This window comes from Carcharodon carcharias, chromosome 13, assembly GCF_017639515.1.
Source record: "Carcharodon carcharias isolate sCarCar2 chromosome 13, sCarCar2.pri, whole genome shotgun sequence".
NCBI lineage: Eukaryota > Metazoa > Chordata > Chondrichthyes > Lamniformes > Lamnidae > Carcharodon > Carcharodon carcharias.
Genome location: NC_054479.1, coordinates 36,942,229 through 36,966,454, shown reverse-complemented (window position 1 = coordinate 36,966,454; position 24,226 = coordinate 36,942,229). Strand labels below are relative to the sequence as shown.

General features: G+C 44.5%; 1 protein-coding gene across 1 annotated transcript in view; it reads left to right on the top strand.

Annotated features, from left to right (window-relative positions):
• The window catches only part of LOC121286208 (transmembrane protein 132C-like), a 1,095,675-nt gene that overhangs the window by 275,221 nt on the left and 796,228 nt on the right, over nt 1-24,226 (top strand). Inside the window, exon 2 of the mRNA XM_041203216.1 lies at nt 12,147-13,044. Coding sequence (XP_041059150.1) covers nt 12,147-13,044 — 898 coding nt within the window. The remainder of the gene's footprint in view (nt 1-12,146; nt 13,045-24,226) is intronic.

Here is a 24,226-nt window from a genome sequence, read left to right as displayed (position 1 = left end):
CTAAAGCCCCATTCTAGACAGTGTGTTCCAAGGTTCTCCGACATAGCACTGAAGGGCTTGGTGAAGGAGGTGGACAGAATGAGAGAGGTTCTTTATTCCCAGGGAAGCAGGAGGCCCTCCAGACAGACACAGGGATTGCAGTGGGACCAGATAACCACCGTCAATGCCAGCGGTGTATCCCCAAGGACCTGGATGCAGTGTCACAAGAAGCTCAATGACTTCACATGAGTGGTCAAGGTCAATGAATGCATCAGCAAATGCGTTACCCTTAACCACTCGCCTCACACACTGCTCTGTTCATCACTTCCCTTCCCTCGCCTACCAACATTCACTATCATGCATGACACATACCTAACGTTCATAACCTCACCTCACCTTCACACACTTAGCACTGCTGCAAGATTCACACCCACATTTCATAGCTTGAACACACTTCCAGCTATTCAACTAGGACATCACGTCACCTGAACACATTACTTCATACTCATTGACACACTTCCCTCTTGCTTGCAGGGTAAGGTGGTGCATAACCGGAGGCAGCAGCAGCTAATCGGCAGGGAACAGGCACAGCTGAATATCCTTACCCTAAGGGAGGAAATGGTGTTCACCGTCATTGGAGAGACCATTACTGAGGCAGTGTTCAGTGATGGGGCTGACGTGATTAAAGGTGATGGTATCCTCATACTAAATGTTCTGTCTCGAATCCAACTTCCCCTCATGCCACAATCCGTTCTGATTTATAAGCTGCTGATGATCTCAGCTTGCATTTCTTGCTTCTGTCGTCCTCCCCCACAACCATTTTCTTACCGCAACCTCGTGCCTTTCTCCTTTCAGATATCCAAGAACTGCAGCCTGATCAGGCAATGGTGCAGGAGCAAGGAGTAGAAGCGGAAGAAGAGACAGATTAAAATGAAACACACACTCACTCTCATCCTTGCAGACACCTGATCAGATACTGAGACTGCACAGACTTTAGAGGACAGCTTGAAGGCAGGATCTGCATGTGGTGAGAGTGGGCACATGTGGCCTGTAGTCAGGGCACGGGGAAAAGATCACATGGGAGCCTGCTCCCTGAAGGAAGAGATCTGAGTTCTGCTGCAGAGGAGCTCAGATGAGGATTTTGAAGGGGTGGGCTGCAGGAAAACGCTGATAGGCATGCAAGATGAACCGCATGGCACATTGGCAGGCCCTTCAGCATTCACTGTCAACGAGCATAGGTAATTTTGGCACCAATTTGGCACAGGGCTTTGCATAGAGCTTGAAGCTCATTCTTTCCATGAGGAAGTGGTCGCCAGCTCCATTGCCACTTTGGACTCAACTATGATGCAGTTCCTGATGCTTGATGTCTCAGCTTCTATTGCAGCACAAGCAGAAGCCACTGAATGTCTGAATGTTGCGCTGGAAGCTCAGACTGTAGACTCGTGTGTATACTGGGAGGAGGTTGCATGATCTCTCAGCAGTTCAGCAATCCATCCTCCTATACACTGTTAAAACTGCTGAAGTGAAACCCCGGAGTAATAGCAGTGCTGCCATGGAGCATGAAGCTGCTGTCAGAATGATGGTAGTCATTCCTCCGCTCTGCCAGTGCCCCTGCTGTTGCCTATCAGCCGGCTAGCCCAGGCAGCTACTGCCCAAGCCAAGGTGATGCAGTTCAAAACCGAGCTTTTTAAGCTCAGGGCTGATCAAGATGGGACGAAGATCAAAACTGAACACAGCATATTTTTCTCCAGCAACATTTTGCTCACCTCTTAGCCTCTTTTAAAGGTGTTGATTGCTTGCTGCAGTACAATTCACAGATGCAGTTCCCCACCCCAGTGAAAGTCAGTAGCCTTCCACCAGCTATGCTGCAGCCACTAGGCCAGGCAAAGGTACACAGAAGACAAGCACTTAGGGAATGCACAAGGGTGATTTGTTGACATTTGCATGAAATATTGGATGGTTCGATTGGTGAAGTTGGTTTGGAATATTTGTTTTGTAGTGGCTTTTATTTCAGCATTGTGATCAAGTGGACACTGTAATGGTCAGTAACAGAGGGAAGGTTGAGGTGTGGAACTGTGGGGAATTAGGGTTGGTTTCAATGGTACCGCAGTCAGATGAGTCAATCATGAACTGCCTGACTGGAAAGGTGATGTGTTGGTTGCCTCCTCCTCTTCTTCCTTTTCCTTCTCCTCAGCTGCCAGCCATATAGCCGATGGTAAGGGGTGTGCCTTCATGATGACAAGGCTGTGGCAGGGTACAGCAGACCATGATGTGTCATGAAATGTGTTCTAGAGAGTGGAGCAGGGCTCCTCCAGAGCAGATCAAGCAGCGAAAATGCTGCATAACCATCTCAGGGCCCGCTTCGATATTTTGTGTAGCAATGTGGCTCTTGTGATATGTGTGCTGCCCACATGTGGTTGCGTTGTGCCAGGTAGTCAGTGGATAAGCCTTGTTGGCCAGTAGCCTCCCTCTGGTTTGTTATGATGGCTCAAGTACAGCAGACTGGTGCAGAATAAAGGCGTCATGACCGCTGCCAGTATATTGAGCATTGACTTGCATGATGCACTGAGTATGGTCACACAGTGGACTTTGACAGCTTTTTCTTTCAAGCACTTGAAGACTCATGCCTCTTGTACATTTGATCTCCCATCCTGACATCCACTTGTACTTTGTATCACCCCAGTGTTTGGCTGTATTGAATGGTTTCATAGATGGCCAAACACTCATCACCCTTTGGTTTTCTAAATATCTGTTCTAAATTTGGTTTTCACCAATTTCTCTTTATACCTTTTGATTCCAATTTCTGTACCATTTAATATTTTACATACTTATGTACACTTAAGTATGGTATTTTCTTAACCACCTTCTTTCTAGAGGTTGTAAGGCTTTAGTTTCTCTCATCTGTCTTCTTAACTCATCCACTCTGAGTCATGTTCTTCTCTCCTGTACCCTTTCTAATCAAAATGCATATGTTTGTGGCACGAAGATCAAAACTGAGCACAGCATATTTTTCTCCAGCAACAATTTGCTCACCTCTTAGCCTCTGTTAAAGGTGTTGATTGCTTGCTGTGGTACAGTTCACAGATGCCAACGGCTCTCCAGCACTACAGCTGAAGTGGCCCTTATTCACACGTTTGCCTTGATAGCGCGTCAGTAGGTTATTGAAACATGGATTCTATCTTAGCTGAGCCTCAACATCCCCGGAAGCACATACTTCCAGTGCAGGTTGCTGGATAGTGATCAGGTTTAGGAACCCTTGGAAACTTCTTTCTCTTTAATCCAGGAGTTCTAAGGGTGAGATTGGCATCCATACTGTTAGTCCACTTGAGATCAGCTACCTCAATGCAGCCCACTGACTGAACTTGGGACATTCCTGTCCGGCTCAATTTTCTCCTGGATAAATTTACTGGTCCATTGTAAAGTCATTCTCAACTTTATTGTTTGTAAATTACTTCACCAAATTTATTTAGACAATGAAAGTGACCTGTCTATAATCAAACTCAGGAGCCTTCTGAACCCCCAGTGCCAATTCAGTTCTTTTGTTTTATTTACTTGTGTCACACATTTTGAGCTATGTTCAATATTTGTCATTTAAGTGTTCAGTTGAATCCATCATATGCCTTCCCAATTGTAGTTTTCTTTTGCTATATCCTCTGAACTTACTATTTTCCCGATTATTGTGCCATGATAAATCTGGCCAGCTAACAAGTTAGCTTCATGGACCGCATCATTTTGCATAGATGGCGGTCAACCATAGGGGTCAATCATTCTGTCCAGGACTCAATTCAACACCCCTACACTTACACCCAGCTCAATATTACACTTCTCAATAGCCTTCTCCAATAATTATGGAGTTCACATTAAAACTTCTTAAAGATATTTATGAAGCGTTTTATATTGAAAATATTTTACTCTCCTTCCCCATACTTAGCCATCTCTATGCAGCACACCAACCTTGGGAGGTGACAGAACTGCCTCTTCCTAACCATCTGCCTGCTATTCAGGTGATTGCCCTTCTGATCCTCTTTTCTCCCCACATGGACACCTGGGTTTCAGTTGACTGTGCCAAATAAACTGGTATGTCACATCCCCACTGCTCTGTGCTAGCTATTCCTTGATGGTCTCTAAGCTGCAGCTGTAATTAGGGTACTTTTCTGTGAAGATTATACTTGAGAAGCACTTCAGCAAACATTCTTATTGGAAAAATTCTACAGCTATACAGCAAGAACTTTTCAGACATGAATTTCTGCTTATAAGTAAGATATTTCTGTCAAATACACCCTTCAATGGTCAAAACTTGCTCTGCAAAAAATTAGTTGTTTTAATTAATGTATGTATACCATATTTTATCTTTATGTTTATTGTGTATTTGTCACATAACTTTAGCACAAGAGCAGCATATTAGAGTAAATGCCAAAGATCAACAATCTGAACCAGAATGACAGCTTTGAGAACACATCCCACAGAAGAAGGAAGTGTATTTTCTATGGGGGTGGGTGGGGGTGGTGATAATGGCTCAGACATTTGTCAGCATGAGTAGCTTCTAAGTTACGTGAAATGAATATCAATCTTGAATGCAATGTTAACCTGTAACCTAGAAATACAATTGGAATTTATAGAAGAATGTTAATTCAGAGACCAGGATCAGTATATTTAGCTATGCTTAAATGACAGTGTAACAGTTCAAATCTGACAGCACAATATGGTTTGCATCTACTCTTGTTTATTACATTGAGCAAGTCCAGATACACACAATATCTGTAAGTAGTAGATGTACAGAAAAAATGATGCTAGTATGATTTCTCTGTGTAGAAGTGTAACCTTTACTGTTCCATTCCATTTCAAACTACTACAACTTAAGAAAAGCTTGGGATTGTTGTAGGCTGTTTCTCATGAATACTGTCAGTGCTAATTAATTTTGTCATGACAAGTGTTGTTGTGAACAAGACCATCAAAAATAATGTATTTCCTTAAAAACAACAGGTGCAAACTCTTCTCCATTTTGTCCCCTATTGTTCCACTTCCTAACTCCAAACTGCTTTGGTTAACTGTTTCACAATGTGGCCATGTAAGCAAGAGAAATGAATCTTGGACATCCTGCTGTTTCAGCAAACACTAAACCATAGCAGCTAAGTTATGCCCTGATGTGTTAAACTCTAAAGCATCCTTCGATAAACAACTATTTTAACTATTTCATTAAATAAAAATAAATTAAAAAACTTTAATCATGTGAGGTTAAACCAAATCCTAATCCTACATGCCTAGGTGAGTGTGCACTCAAATCCGCTGGTAAGGAAGGTGGTCCAACAGCAGCGTCCTCGCCCAAGTAAACATGTCCAGGCACTAATCACTCAAAACCAGCTCGGCTGGGCAGGACATGTCATTCGTATGCCTAATATCAGACTCCCAAAGCAACTGGTCTACTCGGAACTTGCGACAGGAGACTCCCAGGAGGTCAGCGCAAATGCTTTAAGGATGTCTTCAAAACATCCCTGAAGAGGTCAGGCACCTGCTCTGACTCATGGAAACATTGACCAATCAAAATGGAAAAGGTTCATTTGGGAAGGCACCAAACACATTGGGCAGAATTTTACAGCCTCATTGCGGTGGGGGTGGGGCCGTAAAATGCGACGAGCCAATCAAAAACCCATTGACTTCAGCGGGACCGTAAAATGCTGCCGGAGTAAAATTCCGCCCATTGAGAGACTTTGTTGGTAGCATGCAGAGGTGAAGTCTAGACATCACAGAGAGAGCACAAACCTCCATGCAACTTCCCTACCTGACCCAGCAAGCACCACCTGCCCCACATGTGACGGAGTCTGCAGATGGCATATTGGACTTATCAGCCATCTCAGAACCCATTGCATAAGGGTAGAGGCAATATTTAAATGGTCCACGTGATGCAGTGATACTGGGCCAAATCTTGGAACATCTAGGATCTTAGTGAATGACAGGACCAATAGTGTATCTCCTTAATCAATGAGATTTAACAATTGAGGAAGAAACAAAGGAATGAGAGAGAAGAAGGGTGAATTAAAGTCAAATCAAGTGCAGAAAGAAATAAGGAGGGAAAAAGAAAGGTTGGATGAAGAGAGAGGAAAAAGAAAGAAAGAAAAAGAAAGTAAAAAAGAGACATTGCTTAAATCTTTAACAACTATTTACTACATGCTGGAATGAGATTGAACAATTTAAATTGTTCACTCTCTGGGCCAAAGTGGTTAATTGGCATTGCATTAACAATTATCACATTGTTAAAAAGCTACTTGCCCTCTTAAAGTCAAGGCCTAACTTTCTGTGGCGAGTTTAATAGGCAGTTAATGTGAAAATCCAGCAAGTTCTTTAGAATAACAGGGTAGCTAAGATTGAGATGCCATATGTGAGAAATTAACAGTAGAGCGGGGTAAATCGCTCAGCAATACTGGTGATTTGCAACTCACAACATATCTCTCAATCTCCTGAATTTGCTGGCCAGTTTGCACATTAGTAACGATGTGCCTCATTAACCCATCATTATTTTCTAACAAGGTTTGGCAAACTATATTGAAACGTCAGCCCTCCCTCCTGATTTAAAACTGAAAAGGCTACTCCATTTTCTTCAGAGTATCAATATGGCATACTGAATGACAAACTACCAGTATAAACAAATGACCAGTCTGAACTGTATTTAGTCATGATTGATTCAGATTAGTGGTATTTTACAGTATTGGAAAATGGAGATAATGCTTTCAGCTACATTTCTTAATTCCTATCAGTTCATAATATCTGTGCTTAATTAGATCATGGGATGAGCACATTATATTGGTCCCTTTAAATGCTTGTTTGACAGATGAGTCATGATAACCACCCCCCCCCTCCACTCCCTGCCCACACACATACCCTACACCCCCCCCCGCCCCCCCACCCCTCAGTTCTTTCCACTGAGTAGATTAAATCAACCATTTCAACTAATACTGGCTTACTTGACTGACAAAATCACAGGTGACCAGAATATTTCCTTTGTCCTGAGGTCTGTTGCCTGGATTAGGAGTCCACTGGGAGTGATGTTGATCTTTGATAGAGACTCAGGGATCTTCCCTCTGATACGGCTTTATACTTTTTGAGGATTTATATTTTGTGAAATGGCTTTGAGACTACTCTGAGCTGTGACAGCTGAAAGATCTTTATGAGAATGTAGTAGGAACAAACTGTGTAAAGCATAAAAAAAAACCAATTGCTTTTCATTTATCAGTTCACATGGGAACTCTAAACCTTATGTGACAGGCATTTTTAATAGGCAGCTCAATACCGATTATAGAGCTCAGTGCAATAAAAGACCAGGTCCGTCATGGTCAGTTTTAGCCTGTCTGGTTATATAATACTGTCAGTGATCAAAAACCAGATTCTGGTTTCTTTTACATTTCAACCAGGATACCACTATAATTGAAGCTTGGGATGATTTTTTTCTGTTTTGCTGTTGCTTTTGGACCTGCTTAGGGTAGCCAACAACTGAATATTGGACATAAGGACCAATGCCAGATCTCTGCCCAAAAACCTACCTATGTAATTTTCCTCTCTTCTTCTTGGGGTGGTGAGCAACAGCTGCCATGTCCTTCCCTTGTCAGATGCAAATGTTAAGTGGGTAAGTGGGGTTGACTGTAGAACCCCATTTTTCTAGGAGAAAAATGCTATTAAGTTATTGTTCTTTTAAGCAAAATGTAAGTTTTCAAGGAGTTCGTAATTTTTAAAAAGTTTCCTTTTTTACCATTTATTTGCTTTTCTTTTAAAGAACTTGCATTTAATTGTGCTTGCCATGTCCTTAGGATGTCCCCAAATACCTCAGAGCCAATAAATTATTTTTGAAGTGTAGTCACTGTTACTACGTAGGCAAATGTAGTAGGCAATTGCACACAGTAAGGTCCCATAGACAGCAGTGAGGTAAATGATGACTTGCTTGCAAGACTTCCCCAAAACAGCCAAGGGACCCATTTGAAGATCATTCTGCTATTCCTCGTTCAGGAATTCCCTCACCTTGCTATATTACATCTGGGACTACACTCATTGTCAAGCACTTCATTGGCTGTAAGGGGTTGTGGGATGTCCTGAGGTTGTGAAAGATTGCAGGTGCAAGCCTGTCATTTTCCCTTCATGTTGGTCTGTAGGGGAACACATGTAGGCAATTCAGCCCCTCAAGCCTGTTCTGCCATTAAATATGATCATGGCTGATCTGTGTCTTAACTTATTCACTTGCCTTGGCTTCATACCCTTAGGTCTTCGCTAACAAAAATCCATCAATCTCAGAATTAAAATGATTAATTGAGCTAGCATCTCCTGCTTTTTGTGGGAGAGAGTTCCACACATTAGCCACATTAGTAGTCTGGCCTTGATTTTTAGATCATGTCCTCTTGTCCTTATGGTCATATTATTGAAACATAAGATCTTGACAGTACTTGACAGAGTAGATATTGGGTGGAAGACGTTTCTCCTTGTGAGGAGTCTGGAACCAAGGGACACAGTTTAAGAATAAGAGGTCTCCCTTTTAAGAAGAACGTGATCATTTTTTTCTCTCAGAGGGTTGTTAGTATGTGGAATTCTCTCCCTCAGAGAGCCATGGAGGCTGGGTCATTTAATTTATTCAAGGCTGAGCTGGACGGATTTTTGATAGACAAAAGAGTCAAGGGTTATTGGGGGCAATCAGGAAAGTGGAATTGAGACCATGGTCGTTTTAGCCATGATCTTATTGAATGGTGGAATAGGCTCGAATGGCTGAATGGCCTACCCCTGCTCCTAAGTCCTATGTTCCTACACTCCCCCACCAGAGGAAAAAGTTTCTCTTCTACCCATCAATCTACCCCATTGATTCCTTTCAAAATCCTAAAAACTTCAATCAAATCACCTCTTAACATTCTATATTCCAGAGAATACAAGCCTGGCTTATGTAAATTCTCTTCATAATCTAACCAATAGAGCCCTGGTAACATTCTGATAAATTTTCACTGCATTCCTTCAAAGGCTGATATATTCTTTTCAAGGTGCAGTGTTCAGAACTGTACACTACACTCTAGATGTAGTCTAACCAGGGCTTTGGATAGCTGTAGTAAAACTTCCTCCTCTTTGTAGTTTAGCTCCCTAGTTAAAAAGGCAGCATTCCTTCAGCCTTTTGATTATTTTTTGTATATATCCTATAATGCATCTCACTGGCAACAAATCTGGAAATCGTCCTTGGCACCAACATATGTATTTCTATTCAATCCTAGACTCCTTGATCTACTATAGGAGGTTCTGAGGTGACAGATAATATGAACCAGAAACCCTGGGTGATTGAGATGTATTTGTCCTTGTTTGAGGGTCACTTGCCCTTTAAGAAGGAAATAGATTATACGAAGGCACTCTATGTATCATCATGTGGAATGGAACACATGTTTCAGAGAGCATTCCTTAATGGAAGAAGAGGGTACTCAGCGCTAAAACCAGTTGTATCCATGGGCCTGGAAGCCCATTGGAAGCCATCTTTTCTTAGGGTAAAATGGCTAGCTCCTCTATTGCCGGATTACAGACAGGACCACCTCAGCTATAAGTGCTTTTAACTTTGTAGAGATAGTACCCTAAAGAAGCAGCAACTTCATACATTGCAGAGAGCCACATTGCTGCAGACACACAACAGTTACTGTGGCCCTTTCAGCCATAACAGTAGCACTGGATTTGTCTCTCCCTTCCCACTCTCACCAAAGGCAAAGTGCCTATCAAAGTTTCTATTAGTGTCAGGAGTCCACCAAGAAAATTTAATTTTTAAAAATTTATTCATGGGATGTGGGCGTCACTGGCTAGGCCACCATTATTGCCCATCCTTAATGGCCCTTGAGAAGGTGGTGGAGAGCTGCCTTCTTGAACCGCTGCAGTCCTTGGGGTGTAGGTACACCCACAGTGCTGTTAGGGAGGGCATTCCAGGATTTTGACTCAGCGACAGTGAAGGAACGGCAATATATTTCCAAGTCAGGATGGTGAGTGACCTTGAGGGGAACTTCCAGATGTTGGTGTTCCCATCTATCTGTTGCCCTTGTCTTTCTAGATGGTAGTGGTCCTGGGTTTGGAAGGTGCTGTCAAAGAAACCTTGGTGAGTTTCTGCAGTGCATCTTGTAGATGGTACACACTGTGGCTTGCATCAGCGGTGGAGGGAGTGGATGTTTGTGGATGTGGTGCCAGTTAAGCAGGCTGCTTTGCCCTGGACGGTGTCAAGCTTCTTGAGTGCACTGTGGGAGAATTGGACTATTTCTTGATAGTTAAAGCAAAGCACTGTAGGTGGTGGAGAATCTGAAATAAAAACTGAAAGTGCTGGAAAAACTCAGCAGGTCTGGCGGCATCTGTGGAGAGAGAAACAGAGTTAGTGTTTCGAGTCCAACATGATTCTTCTTTGGAACTGAGAGTCCCGATTGCAGCCAAACCCCTCATGAGGGGCATCGCTGGAGGCCAGATGCCAAGGTAAGTGGGATGGTTTTGCTGGGGCCAGTCAGGCTAGCCCTGGTGAAGGAGAAGGGGAAACAAGCGATTAGCATTGGGTTGGGGTGGGGGCCTAGGTTGGGCACATGGTGCCTAAACAAGAGGAAGCCTCACGGAGCCTGCAACTTGACATATGGCTTGGGCCGATCTTCACAAACATTATTTGACCCTATTTGACCCTGATAAATGCAAAATAGTTTGCTAAGAATTCCTGTGCCTTGACCAGAGTTTTGAATGTATTCATACATAATAATGATGGGGATTTTTTTCTTTGCATACTAGGTGTAGTGGAATGGTAATGCTATTCCGGAGAATAGATTGATGATTTCAGAGAGGAAGTCTCACCTATCCATTTATGTGGGATTGAATGTGGTAGTGAACAGCACTAGTATAATGGTTGCGAATGACACTAGTTCCTTGGAATTGTGTGGTACTATATTTAAATTCCTCGCTTGGATCAAAATCATGTGTGGAACCAGAATGCATAGATCTGCATTCGAATGTCTTCCGAGACAGTATGTTTCACTTTTTCCAGAATTGTCAGTGTGAATTGGATTTCACAAACAATGTTTCAAAAAGTTGATAATGTTTAAATATGCTGGTGAACTGCAAAACAAAAACTTCTTTAAAAGAGGTTGCTAGAAATAGTTTGAAAGTCAATGGATGATAATCTTTTTATCATAAGGAATGTAAACGAAATGATATTGATACAGATTGTTCCCGTTGTCACTGGGTCAAAATCCTGGAACACCCTAACAGCACAATGGGTGTACCTGACTGCAGCAGTTCAAGAAGGCAGCTCACCACCACCTTCTCAAGGGCAATTAGGAGTGGGCAATAAATGCTGGCCTAGCCAGTGACACTGGCATCCCATGAATGAATATCAAATAAAATGTTTTTCATAACTAAGTACCACATTCATTAATATTAGACAGAACTCCATTAATTAAAAAGGTTATTTTGTTCAAATTGACCATTTCCCCAAGGCAATGAAAATCTCATTGGCTTTTAAGGAATTTCCAGTGGATAAAATGACTGTGGAATCTTATTTCATAGATTTGGTGCGAGAGTTATTCTAATCGGTGTTCACATGGCATTAGCAAGTTTTTGGGCCATCTTGTAAGATATATACCACACTGCAGTTTTCCCTTAAGTAAACCTTTCTGCAAGTACTATCACAGTTTGATATCTTAATTTTTATAATCTGGGATGAAAACTAGTTATCTGCCTCAGTGTCTATTGAAGTTATGCATAGGAAGGTGGAATCATTTTTGGATAGTGAATCAAAATAAATTTCTAATTAGACAATAGATTAATAATTCTTAATAATGAACTAATCTTTCCATCAGGGAATCACATCTGTTTAATCTTACTCTGTATTCCATCTTTTGCAGTCTGCTGCCTTCCTCTTCATGAGAGATGCATATTGAAATCTTCCCTAATGAAATAATGTTTTATTTACTCCAAGTTCTTTAGTGAGTTGTGCTGCATTTCACACCTATAGCAACATCTGACAGAAGAGCTGTCAACTGAAGAGTTGAGTGCTAAATGATTGCACATCAACACTGTCACATATTCAAGGGAAAAATAAAACTGTCAGACCTTAATCATTGAAGTAAATATCTGAAGTGTATTATTTTAAGGAAATCTACAAACATTATTCATATTTATTTATGTTTCTTGTTTATTCCCAGTTGTAGAAAGTCGAGCGATCATGGGAAATGTGGAGAGTGCACAAAAATTTTCTTCTCTTCCAGTGTATCTACCAGTGAACTACCGAATATATAAAGCTGAAAGTTCATTTTTTCTAAAAGAAGCCAACCAGGATATCATGCGTAATTCCAGTTTACAGTTCCGCGTGGAGCCTTTCTACATACATGAAACCAAGACACCCCCTGTAGTTAATGCCAGTTATGGACCTTATGCTGTGGAACAAGTTGTCCCCAGGGCTCTCTTGCAGCCTTCTAATGCTTTCAGCATGGTTGATAGATTCACTTTCAACTGGAAAATCAAAGCAAACATTATTGATGATAAAGTTTACTCCAATCGACCAATAGTGCAGATTTTGTTTTATATCACGGGCCGAGACTGGGATGATTACAGTGTTAATGATAACCTGCCATGTATCCGGGTGTATGCATTTCGGGAAACAAGGGAAGTTAGAAACAGTTGCCGCCTGAAAGGAGACCTTGGGTTGTGCATCGTGGAGCTGGAACTTCTGCCATCTTGGTTTAACCCTCCCACTGTGGTACCTGGCCGTAAAAAGATAGCTGATCAATCTGAGGGAACTCCAGTGGAACTTTATTACATGGTGCAGGGTACTGATGAAGATGGGGACTGTGATGTAGAGGAGTCACGTAAGGGCAATGCTATCCGACCAGGCCGTAATGATGTTGATGAATCACTTCAATCTCTGCAACGTATTGGCAGTGTCCGACTTCGCCAAGGATCTGGGAACCCACAGCGAACAGAAATGAGGCTGGACAACAACATTGCCATCTCAGTTTTACGAAGACCTGTCAAGCAAGGTGAAGTCGTCACTTTTTATGTGTCTCTGGTTAGCAGCTCAACTGTGGACCAGTTCACACTACGGTAGGTCATACGTTTGCAGGATAGTCATTGATTAATAATTGTTGCATTAATTATGTTAAAGTGGGAGTATATATGATAAAAAGTGTCCTTTTTGGCCCTCTACTGTAGTAAGTGTGAAACTACTGAAATCGGAGCCAGAGATTTGCATGTTAAATTCCAAATTTTGTCCTGAAATACAATTGTTTTAATTGGGAATATTTTGAATTTTCTTTTTTAGATTTGCTAGGTTAAAACAATTTTGGCTGGGATTTTCTGTTCCCGCTTGCTGCAGGAATTGTCATGCACGGGATGGAAAATTTGACAAACCAGCCAAAGGTCTGTTGACTTCAGGTGGGACCAGAAAATCCCAGCCTTTATCTTCGCACAGGGATGGGGAAGAGAATCGCACGGTCAATTCAAATGTGCAAAAACGCTTGTGGTGGCAAGTGAATGTGGGTTGGCTGGGTCATTTGCACCAGCTAAGTAGTCTGCGGAGAAAGAAATTTGAGAACCACTGTAGACTACATTTGTATACATTAGGTATACTGTAGCCTAAGTGTTTAGAATTAATATTTGAGTTGCATTTGTGGGAAAAAAGAGCAGCAATCATGCTATCTTTGAGAAATAATATTATCCCCAATGAAGTACACAATTATTTTCCTTTCTGGTCAATAGAAACATTCAATGGTGAATCTATGAATACATAAGATCAAGTCAGCATTTTAAACAAATTATTTAATATATTTATTATGTAATTACACACAGTGACTTACATTGCAGTATGTTGCCATATGTGGAGTTATTTTGCACACAAGAAGGTTCCACAATGACTGCCAATTTAACAAGACAAAATAAGTGACAGCCATTTGCTGGTTCATTCCCCAGGGCAATGTCTTGACCTATCAGAGTCATGCTGCCTGGTTTTGATTTCAAACAATGCTTGGCAGTTAACTGTCTGTCACAATCAGCTGGAGCATTCTCCATAGCAATGCCTCTATCAATAAAAGTACACTTTCTAACAAATAACCACTCTCTTCACATACAGTATAAATTTATTGCTTCCTCTGACATTGGTATTTTCTTGCGAATTGTGCTGATGAGTGCAAGACGAAAAGCTTCGACATAAAATGTCTCTGTTCTCAACAATACTCAAGTTCTGTACTACCAAATGACAATTTATTTTTTTGCTGCGTTGGTTGACGGAGGAATGTTCCAGGCCAAATTTGCAGTTGTTGGACAGCAGACCTGAAGCACAGCTGTGGTGAACAATAATAAAGCTTTTATGGTTTGTTGTTACGGTGTATAAAGAAAAGCACGCTTTGTCATTTTCAGCATATTCAAAGTTAACAACTTGCCCTGAAACAAGTAGAAAGAACAATTTTATTTAAAAGAGCAAGAACACAAGTTAAAAGAAATAGTCATCAATGAAGTGCCTTAAGTTGCCTTGATCCAAGGATCTGTGGGTAATGGCTGAACATGTCTGGATAGCTACTCACAACCAACGTTTCCATTAAGGTACTGAGCCTGTGTGGGTGCACAGCAATCAGGAAAGCATCATGCATGCTGCTCACAAGCTGCTGAGTAACAAAATTTCAAGGCATGGCAAGTTTAAATAAACAGGAATTGCAAAATGAAAGAAAATTTAGAGGGCCCATTGTTGTCTGGGACAACCTATAATTAAATCAGTGCTAAATTTTTGTTCACTTAGGCAATTACACTACAAGTTTATGTTGGTATGAAGGTAGAGTTAATTCGTGTTAATATAGCTGTGTTGTGTAATTTAGCAAGATTCATAACTTGGTGCAAATGCAGCCTAGTGCAAAGCTCTGTCATAAATGAAGTAAATCCCACCATCAGTCAAACACAACTCCCCATTTTATTTTCAGAGCCGAACTATTTTGCAAGTACAATGACAGGACTGCTCATGTAGTCAGTTAATACATTCACACTGGAGGAAACACTCCTGTTGGAATGATATTGCTCTAGTCAGTCTTGAAAGTTCCTTTGAGGAAAATTGTTTAGAAGTTTTTAAAAGGTGCAGCAAAGCAGCTTATTTCCTTGTGTAACTTCTCTGAGACAATAAGCACACCCTGTCATTGTCACTCTGCGAAGTTGACAGCTCATATTCTTATAAAGTTAAATGTCTTTACATTTCTGTCATCAGGATTGTTCTCCAGGATTTTGCTTTAAACTGTGGATTTTGCTACATTGCAAGCCGATTTTTACCTAGAAGTGTTTGCTTCATTAGGTTAATTTCATGATGAAATATAATGGGAAAGGTGAAAAAGAGGTGTATAGGTGCACGGACTTTGTTTAAAATACGAATAATGCAGAATCAGACATTCAGGCAGTTTGGCTTGTGAAAATACCTGTTCTGTTAAGTTTGCACATGCTTGTACCATGATTCTAGAATATTGTGCAACAATTTGCAGATGGCAACCCATGAGGGTCAACTCATTTATCCCTTCTGGACTTCTGGGAGTCCAAGTATAAGTGCTTCAGGACTGCCTGCTGATGAGACCTATTGCTGGGAAGTGGGGCATAGGGGTGAGGAGGGGATGGAGTTGCAAAAGTGGGTTTGGGGTGAAAAACCAGACTATAGCTACAGTGCAGAGAGATCTGCTTCTATGCTGCCAGATGATGGTATCAGGGCAAGTGGATCATCCAGGGATGATGCTCATCATGTCGTGAAGATCCTGTCAGAGTTGAAGTCTGCTACGTGCACTGCAAAGTGTTTTGGTACACGTGGCTCAGCAGACTGAATTTGGAATTTCCAACTTGTTCTGTGTCAACCTGCATTAGAGTTGAGTTCCTCCTATTGGGCAGAATTCTCCCATCCAGGACTAAGTCCCATGGCGGGGACTGGGACCAGGAATGTTTGCTGCTGCGGAGGTCACCGGGAAATCCCGCGGAATCTTGCGATGCTAGCATCATTTATTATGCAGCCGGGAGTTTCCTGACGTTTAGCACAGCATGGCAGATTGATTGGCACACACCCCACAGCCATATCTGGGCACCATGTTTAAAAGGTGCCTGGACATCCTCACTATCAATACTACCTACTGAGCTGTTTGGAGGTGGAGGTCCAGCACCCAAGTTCAATGACACCCCACTGCGCGTCCTCCTCAACCATGTTGAGGTCAGGAGGGATGTATTCTACCCGCCTGATGGGAGGAGGCAGCTGAGCAAGGAAACTAACCCTGCATGGGCGCAGGTAGCCGATGCTGCCAGTGCCTGGGATGTCCAGCACAGGTAGGCCATGCAATGCTGGAAAAGGATGAACGACCCCATTTGCCCTGCCGCGATAAGTGAAGATTCAGCTGCTCACACTAACCACAATAAAACCAATGAATTGTCAGGATATATGGGTCTCAATGGCAATGGCATAGTGCCTCATGGCCCCACTGCCGTGCATGAACTCTGTAGTGGAGTGACCACTGTGCCTCCTCCACCCTTCCACACACACAGATCAATGCTGTATGGAAGAGGGGGTGGTGGCGCTCAGGCACAAAGGGCACCAGCGACCTCTGCAAATCAGATGCCTCTCTGAACCTTAACCTTGCATGTGGATGGGCTCAGTGCTCTGGAGGGAGCTAGCCCACAACCCTTCTGGACAACTTGCAGAGCATTAATGCCTTGCCACACAGTCCAGTGGTTATCTCCAAGAGTGGAAGTATGAGAAATGAATGTGAAATTGCGTTGTACAAATGGATGCAACATACAATTTCTCTCAAACCCTTCTTTTCTTTTGTTTTTGAGCAGAAGTTGAGGGACAACTGGCAAGTACGGGAGAAGACAAGAGGGGGGCGCCCACATCTGAGGCCTCTTACAGAGATTTAAGAGAGGGCACCCGAGGTGGCTGGCATGGAGTGGGACCATGCAGTTGGTGATGGGAGCTTGGACTTGGGCATCCACCCAGTAAGGATACATCCATGGTATGAAGGTCAAGTGTGCGTCCATGTTGCAGGCAACTCATGCTATCACTTTCTCCCTCCTCTCTCACTTGTAGGTGCCACCAAGACCATGCCAAGGCCCAAGGCAGAGGACTCTCTGTCAGGCCTCAGCAGAAGCCCTAGCCTGGAGAGGAACCAGGAGAGAGGGGAAGTGGAGAGATGCTCACCTATAGGGACATCACAGCAGATACCTGCACCCTCCACCAGCCCAGGGACACATATCTCGGTGGGTATGAGCTCTTGTGTAGGAAGGGTCTCACACTCTGGTGGTCACCCCCGAACACCCACCCACAGCAAGAGGAGGCAGGATCAGTTGATCTCACCGGCACTTGGAGTGCTGGAGAAGGGGCATCTGAAAGGTCTGGGTCAGACGATAAGCCTCTGGAATCAGCCTTCCAACTAATCGTGGAGAGTCAGCAAGAGGCTAAGCAACGTCATGCAGGGGTGGGGGAGGCCCTCGGCAGCATGGCATGCGAGGTGGAGGAGTCCACCTGCCTGCTGGCTGATGGAGTGCTCATTGAGGCCTCCATGGGGAGGTTGGCGAACTCCATGAAGATCCTGGTCCAGCAGAACCTGCTGGAGATGCATGCGAACCTGCACTCCACCACAGTAGCCAGGGGGAGCTTTTGCTGTTGGCACGTGAGAGAGGTATGGGGCATCTCAACCTCCCTCCAGGTGCTCCTTCCCTTCAAGGAGTCAGGCCAGGGCCTTTGGGAGGAATGACGGCTGGACACCCTTGGGTCATCCACTCAGGAATCTCAGAGATTGTTTATGCCCTCTGAATCCCCTTTGCCTGTGATTCCCTCAACCTCGTACTCTGTCACCGCAGACGGAGCAGCTGGCCCACAGGAGGACAACCAAAGGAGGCTTGGCCCTCCTGGCCTTGGCTCTCCACAGGACAGCCGCTAAAGTCATCAAAGGCAACAGGGCGAACTAATCAGCAGGCTGCCTCCACCCCTGCTGCAAATGTTGGGGGAGCACCTTGACGAAGCAGTAGGCCAAGGAGAATAAAGACATTTTGGTCACAACTGGTTGTACGGGCGAACACATGATTGTCACAATTCTAACTCTAAATATAAACACTTTCACTGCTGTAAAATCAAATGTCTTTATTCAGCATTGTCCTTAAGCCTTAGCAAACGCCTCCCCCCACCTTCCAACCCTGCCTCCCTACAGACACCTGACCGCCTGAGTGTGTCTACAGGGAGAAGGGTATGCGGCAGGGCCTTTGTAAGCAATGTACAAGCACTCTCCCACACTTGCTGAGATTTCATCTGTCAAAGTCTCATATCTCAGGTCCCGGCATCATCAATACTGCCTGCCGGGGTTTCCTTTCAGTTGTCCAGCTGAGGTGACTTGCTTCTCCGCCCACCCACAGACCCAATTCTCATGCAGCATTTCGGGACCTCCAGCACAAGGCTCCACATTTCCATTTGACCAGCATGGTGGTTGTGACATCCTTCTTGTGTTCCAGCACTATTCCCCTCTCCCAGCCACCCATGCCCTTTCCCACATTACCATTGACCCCCTAGCATTGTGTTCTACCTCCCTGCTGTTACCCTTCAACATTTTTCCATTGACCAATTTCCAGGAAAACATACTCATTCCTTTCCTCCTCAAGAATCCCACCCCCATAAATATTGACCTGCCTGCCCTCCTGTGTGTATCTACGTGTCCCTACCAACAACCTTGCTGCCCCTTCATGCAACACCGTCATACCCTCACCCTCCCAGCTCCCTCTGCCCCCGGTGATCCTCACCTTTCCCTTGTACCATGCCAAACCCGAGTTTGCTCCCCAAGAGTCAACAGTTGACTCCATCGACTCCTCCATGTGAGCCCATTCACACCCGGACATACCCCCTCTTTATACTTAGACAGACCCCCCCTCCCCCCCGCTTCACACTTGCGGAGAACCACCCCCCCTGCACACCTGGATAGAACACCCCTCGCTTCACACCTAGACAGTACCACCCCCCTCTTCACACCTGGACATAAACTCCCCCTCCACACCTGGACATAACCCACACTTCACACCTTGACAGAACCCCTCTCCCCTTTCATACCTGGCCATAGCCCTGCCCCCTTCACCCCGGACATAACCCCACACTTCACACCCGGCTATAACCCCACTGCCCCTTTACACCTGGACATAACCCCACTTCCTTTCACACATGGACAGAACCCCCCACCTTCACAGCTGGTCATAATTCCACCCTGTCCAAGCCCCTTCACATGTGGACATATCCCCCACACCACCCAAAAACCAACATGGAGGGTCCATGGCCACCCCACTCCCCCTTTCCATTCCCTCTGCCACTTTGCTACACCCCTGTAATATCCGTTCAGTTCCCCCAAATGTCAATGCCCCGCTCTAGGCCTCCAAAACCCCCACCATCCCTTCAGTCCTCTCCTAACCTTCTTTAACCTTTAACCCCAACCACCGCTCCACCCCCCCCCTCACCCCTCCCACCACCACCACTCCCCTCTCCCCGCAACAGTCCCTCGCTGCTCAACAGTACCTCCTGTTGTCTTCCACCTGCAATTCAAGGATCTGATCTCATGGTCAAATCCCTGGAAGAAGGTCCGAACCCATGGACATATCCCTGGAAGAAGGCCTGAACTGATGGCGAAGTCCGTGGAAGATGGTCCAAAGCCTGAGCGAGGTCGCTGCATGGAGAACTCCCACCTTCTGGAAGCTGCTTCACGGAGGACCTGCATGGATGAAGCTGTACCCACCCTGTGCTGCACGTGGTGCTCCAGGGTCCACTAGCTGGAGGCCTCCAACCCTCCTCGGATGACTGCTATCTGGCCAAGGCCCATAAGGTAAATCCCGACTTTTGCACCCCATGTTGATCCAACATGGGTTCGGACCTTCCTCCAGGGACTTGGCCATGAGATCAGATCCTCGAGTTGCAGATGGAAGGCAGCAGGAGGTACTGTTGAGCGGCGAGGGACTGTCGGGGGGGTTGGGGTTAAAGAAGGTTAGGAGAGGACTGAGGAGGTGGTGGGGTGGCGGAGGCCTAGAGCGGGGCATTGACATTTGGGGGAACTGAACGGATATTACATGGGTGTAGCAAGGTGGCAGAAAGAATGGAAAGGGGGGTGGGGGGCGGTGGGATGGGCCATGGACCCTCCATGTTAGTTTTTGGGTGGTGTGGGGGATATGTCCAGGTGTGAAGGGGCTTGGACAGGGTGGGGTTATGCCCAGGTGTGAAGGTGTGGGGTTCTGTCCATGTGTGAATGTGGTGGGGTTCTGTCCATGTGTGAAGGGAAGTGGGTGTTCTGGGCTGGCATGGTTTCCTGCTGACGTTACAAAGAATTGGGCATGGGGGGAAGATTGGGGTTGGGGCTCCATCTGCATCCCGGGATGCAAATCAGTTTCACGCTGGTCTACAGTGGGAATCGTGATCCGTCATGGTGGGTAGTATCGGAAAATCCTGCCGACATTTCCAATGTGAAACCAATTTTTGGACCTCCCGCCGAATTCCCACCTGCCTGCCATCGATCCCGCTGACGGGAGCATGGGATAATTTCACTCATTGTTTGGAATTTCCATTTTATTGGTACTGCTCCTGATTTGGAACATACTCTGATTTACAACTGTAAATATTATTGAGCTAACACCTATAAAATGTAATATTTCTCAACCTAACATTCTTGGACACTGGACGACCTCTAACAAGAATCTCCATACTATTCCTTCCTGTAAAATGCTGAGGGTTCCAGTAGCAGTAATGTTAAACTCTTTTCTATTTGTACTTGATTTTATCTCTTGGCAAGTTCTAAATCTTACAGGTTTTTGAAAAGGATTTCAAACTTGTACCTTTCTGTGTGTCTTCACAATTACAATGCTGGTCTTTGAGAAAAATACATGAATGATTCACAAGTGTTCTACAAACCAGCACTGTTGCAGGCAGTTGTTTTGGACTCTTGATCAGATAACAGCTCTAATCTTGTATTTCTAAGATTTCTCGATCATGTTAGCAGACAGCTTAACTTTGGGAAGTGGACAAATGAGCCTGCAGAAGTGAAGGAACTGATACCTAGAATAATACATGAGAAAACTCCTATAAGTAACCGGGAGCTTTTATGCCATGGTATCAAGGTTTTGTAGAGGCTTTGAAACCCTCTTAGGTTTGGCTCAGCGGTGTGATAATCTGCTCGGCACCAGCTAATTCACGAAGGCTAGATGCAGTTAAAGAAGATCATGTATGCAGCCTGGGGACTTCCTTTCCAATTAACACCCAGTCACCTGATTAAACTAGTTGAGAAAAATAACAGAAGGACATTAACTACATTGCTGCTGCCTGATCCCTCAGAGCATCATAACTTTTTTTGGTAATAGCCTTCTCATCATTAGGTTTGTAATATGACGAGGGATAGTTTCCTCTATTCAGTTGCATTAGCAAATAAGCTAAAGTGAGTGTAATGTTTGGTGTCTTTTTCACATTCATGCTGACTTACTCACTGGTATTAGTCATCAGTATGTTGGCCACGTAACATAGCATCAGAATTACTGTTCTAGAATACTGATATTCCAACCCTCTCCAAGACAGACTATTTAAGAGTTTCCATGACTTTTTAATAGAAATTGGCTTAATGAGAAACAGAACTAATCTGCATTTTGAAATGTGATATTTGCCTTAAGTTCATTTTTTTAAAATATGAAAATTAGTTTTGTCCTTATTTGCATTAGATTTAGGCCATGTCCACTTTGACAGAACAAAACCCACAAGAATTTTTGTTTTGGAAACAGTTTGTAAATCACCAAATGAGGAACATTTCTGCTAAGCAGCTCTTTCTGTCTTGCATGTCTTGCACTAGTCACAAATGATATGAACACCATGTAATCCTTTAATAGTAGGGAATTCTCCCTCTCCATGTAGTGTCCTCATTGTCCGAGGATTGCTAATCATAGCTTATGCCATGATCCACTCTAAGATCAAGGTGATGAGGCAGGCAAACTACCTCAGCTGGTGCGGGGATTGAATGTGTGTTGTTAGCATTATTCTCCACCATACTTTAGCCACACAGCCATCATGGCTAACCGTGTGGAATTAGCATTTCAAAATAGTTTGCAAATTCAGAAAATACAGATGTGGCTGATCTTCCAGTACTTGTGTAATGCAGTTCTATATGATGACCTCCTGGAATGGTTTTCATTGTCTGCAGGGGTAGGAGAGAAATTTTCCAGAGTATTTGTTTCCTTGTTGCCCTGAGTTTTGAGTTTTTTTTCACCTCTACAAGGAGATTCCATGGTTGCAGAGGGTGGGGGTGAGGTGGGGGAAGGGGTGTGGTGATGGGCAGGGCATCAAGTCACAATACTCCAGTCACCATTAGGTGTGGGAAAAAAAAACAGAAAGTGCTGGAACTACTCAAGTTTGGTAGCATCTGTGGAGAGGGTAACAGAGTTCATACTTCAAGTAGAATATGATTCTTCTTCAGAACTGCTGTTGAAGTTCTGAAGAAGAGTCATATTTAACTTGAAACGTAACTCTGTTTCTCGCTCTACAGATGCGGCCAGACCTGCTGATATTTCCAGCAATTTCTCTTTTTATTTCAGATTTCCTGCATCTACAGTATTTTGCTTTCTTATCATCATGAGGTGTGGCGCAGGCTCGATAGCTCAGCTTGCCTTTGTTGCCCTTCAACAACAACCTTATTGATATAGTGCCTTTAGTGTCCCTAGGTACTTCATGTGAGCATTCTACAACACAATGGGTGGAATTCTTCCATGCCCCCCAGTGGGTTTAGTGGTGGATGGGGCGGGGAGAATGAGGCAGGAGGTCCAAAAATTGGTTTCACGCCGTCGTAAAGTGACAGTGGGATCTTCTACTCCCGACCGCCATTGCGCGTTGAAATTCCTGCCAGAGGCCAGCGTGAAACCAATTATGGGATGCAGATAAACGCACGCCCCCACCCCTCCCCCCCAGACACCCGATCGTCCATGCCGCCAGTGGGAAATCACGCCAGTCCAGAACACATCTGGACTAACATGGCATGTACATATTGGCACTTACCTGAACAAGGCCTGGGGCTGCCTCCGGAGTTTGGGATGCAGGCCTCCAGCAACCATGGACCTTGGAACAGGCAGTAGTGGGTGGGGGGAGCATCTATCAGGTGGATCTTCTAGATTAATTGTCTCCCAGGAGTCCATCATCCAGCTTCAGAGTGTTCCTGGAGGTCCATCTGCTTCCTTCACGTCAGTGATGTCTGGACAGCTTTTAAAAATGGCGTCTGGATATAATGGTGAGGCGTGAGCCTTCCAGCCTATCCTGCTGCGTGAAACATTGGGAAACTCCTGACTGCATAATTAATGAGGCCAGGGCCACGCAATGCAGTGCGATTTCCTCGAGGCCTCCAGGGTGGGAAACACTCCCTGCCCCTGCCACGGGACATGGTCCCAGATGGGAGAATTCCACCCAATATGACACCAAGCCACATGAGAAGATATTAGGTCCGTGCTGGTGAAGCGGGAGCTGAGTTTTAGGATGAAGCTCTTGGTTTACTGGTCGACCTACATCCCCATTCTCAACTACGGTCACGAACTGTGGGTAATGACTGAAAGGATAAGATTGCGGGTACAACCGACGGAAATGAGGCTCTCCGCAGGGTTGCTGGGCCTCTCCGGGACAGGGTAAGGAGTTCAGCAATCCAGGAGAGCCTCGCAGTAGAGTAGCTGCTCCTCCGATGTGAGAGGGGCCGGTTGAGGTGGTTCGGGCATCTGATAAGAATGCCCCCTGATAGGCTTCCACTGGACGGAAGCCTTGAGGACACGCTGAAGGGATTACATCTCTCGGCTGGCCTGGGAATCTCCCAGGAGGAGCTGGAATCTGTGGCTAATGAAAGGGAGGTCAGGTCAGTCCTACTCAGCTTACTGCCACCGTAACCTCACCAGGAGAAGCAGTGTGAAAATGGATGGAGAGACTATAAGCTTGGTCATAGCTCTCTCTCAGCCAGTTCTTTCTCTACCTTTGCTGTCTGAACATGATTTTATGATTAAATAAATATTCCAATTCATGCTTCCTTGGTTAGACTCTTAGGGCCCGCTCTTAAACCATTCAAAACCCACCCTCATGCATAGCGTTATAATTGAGCCCTGGGTGCTTGAGTGAGGATTCCTCAGTGATTGGTTAAAGAGGCACTGCTTACCTGGTTCCCACACACCACAGGTGTCTGAGGAGGATGCTATGTTGAACAGGATATCTAATTACAGCAAGGCACCACTCAAAAGCCCAGAAAAAATCTGT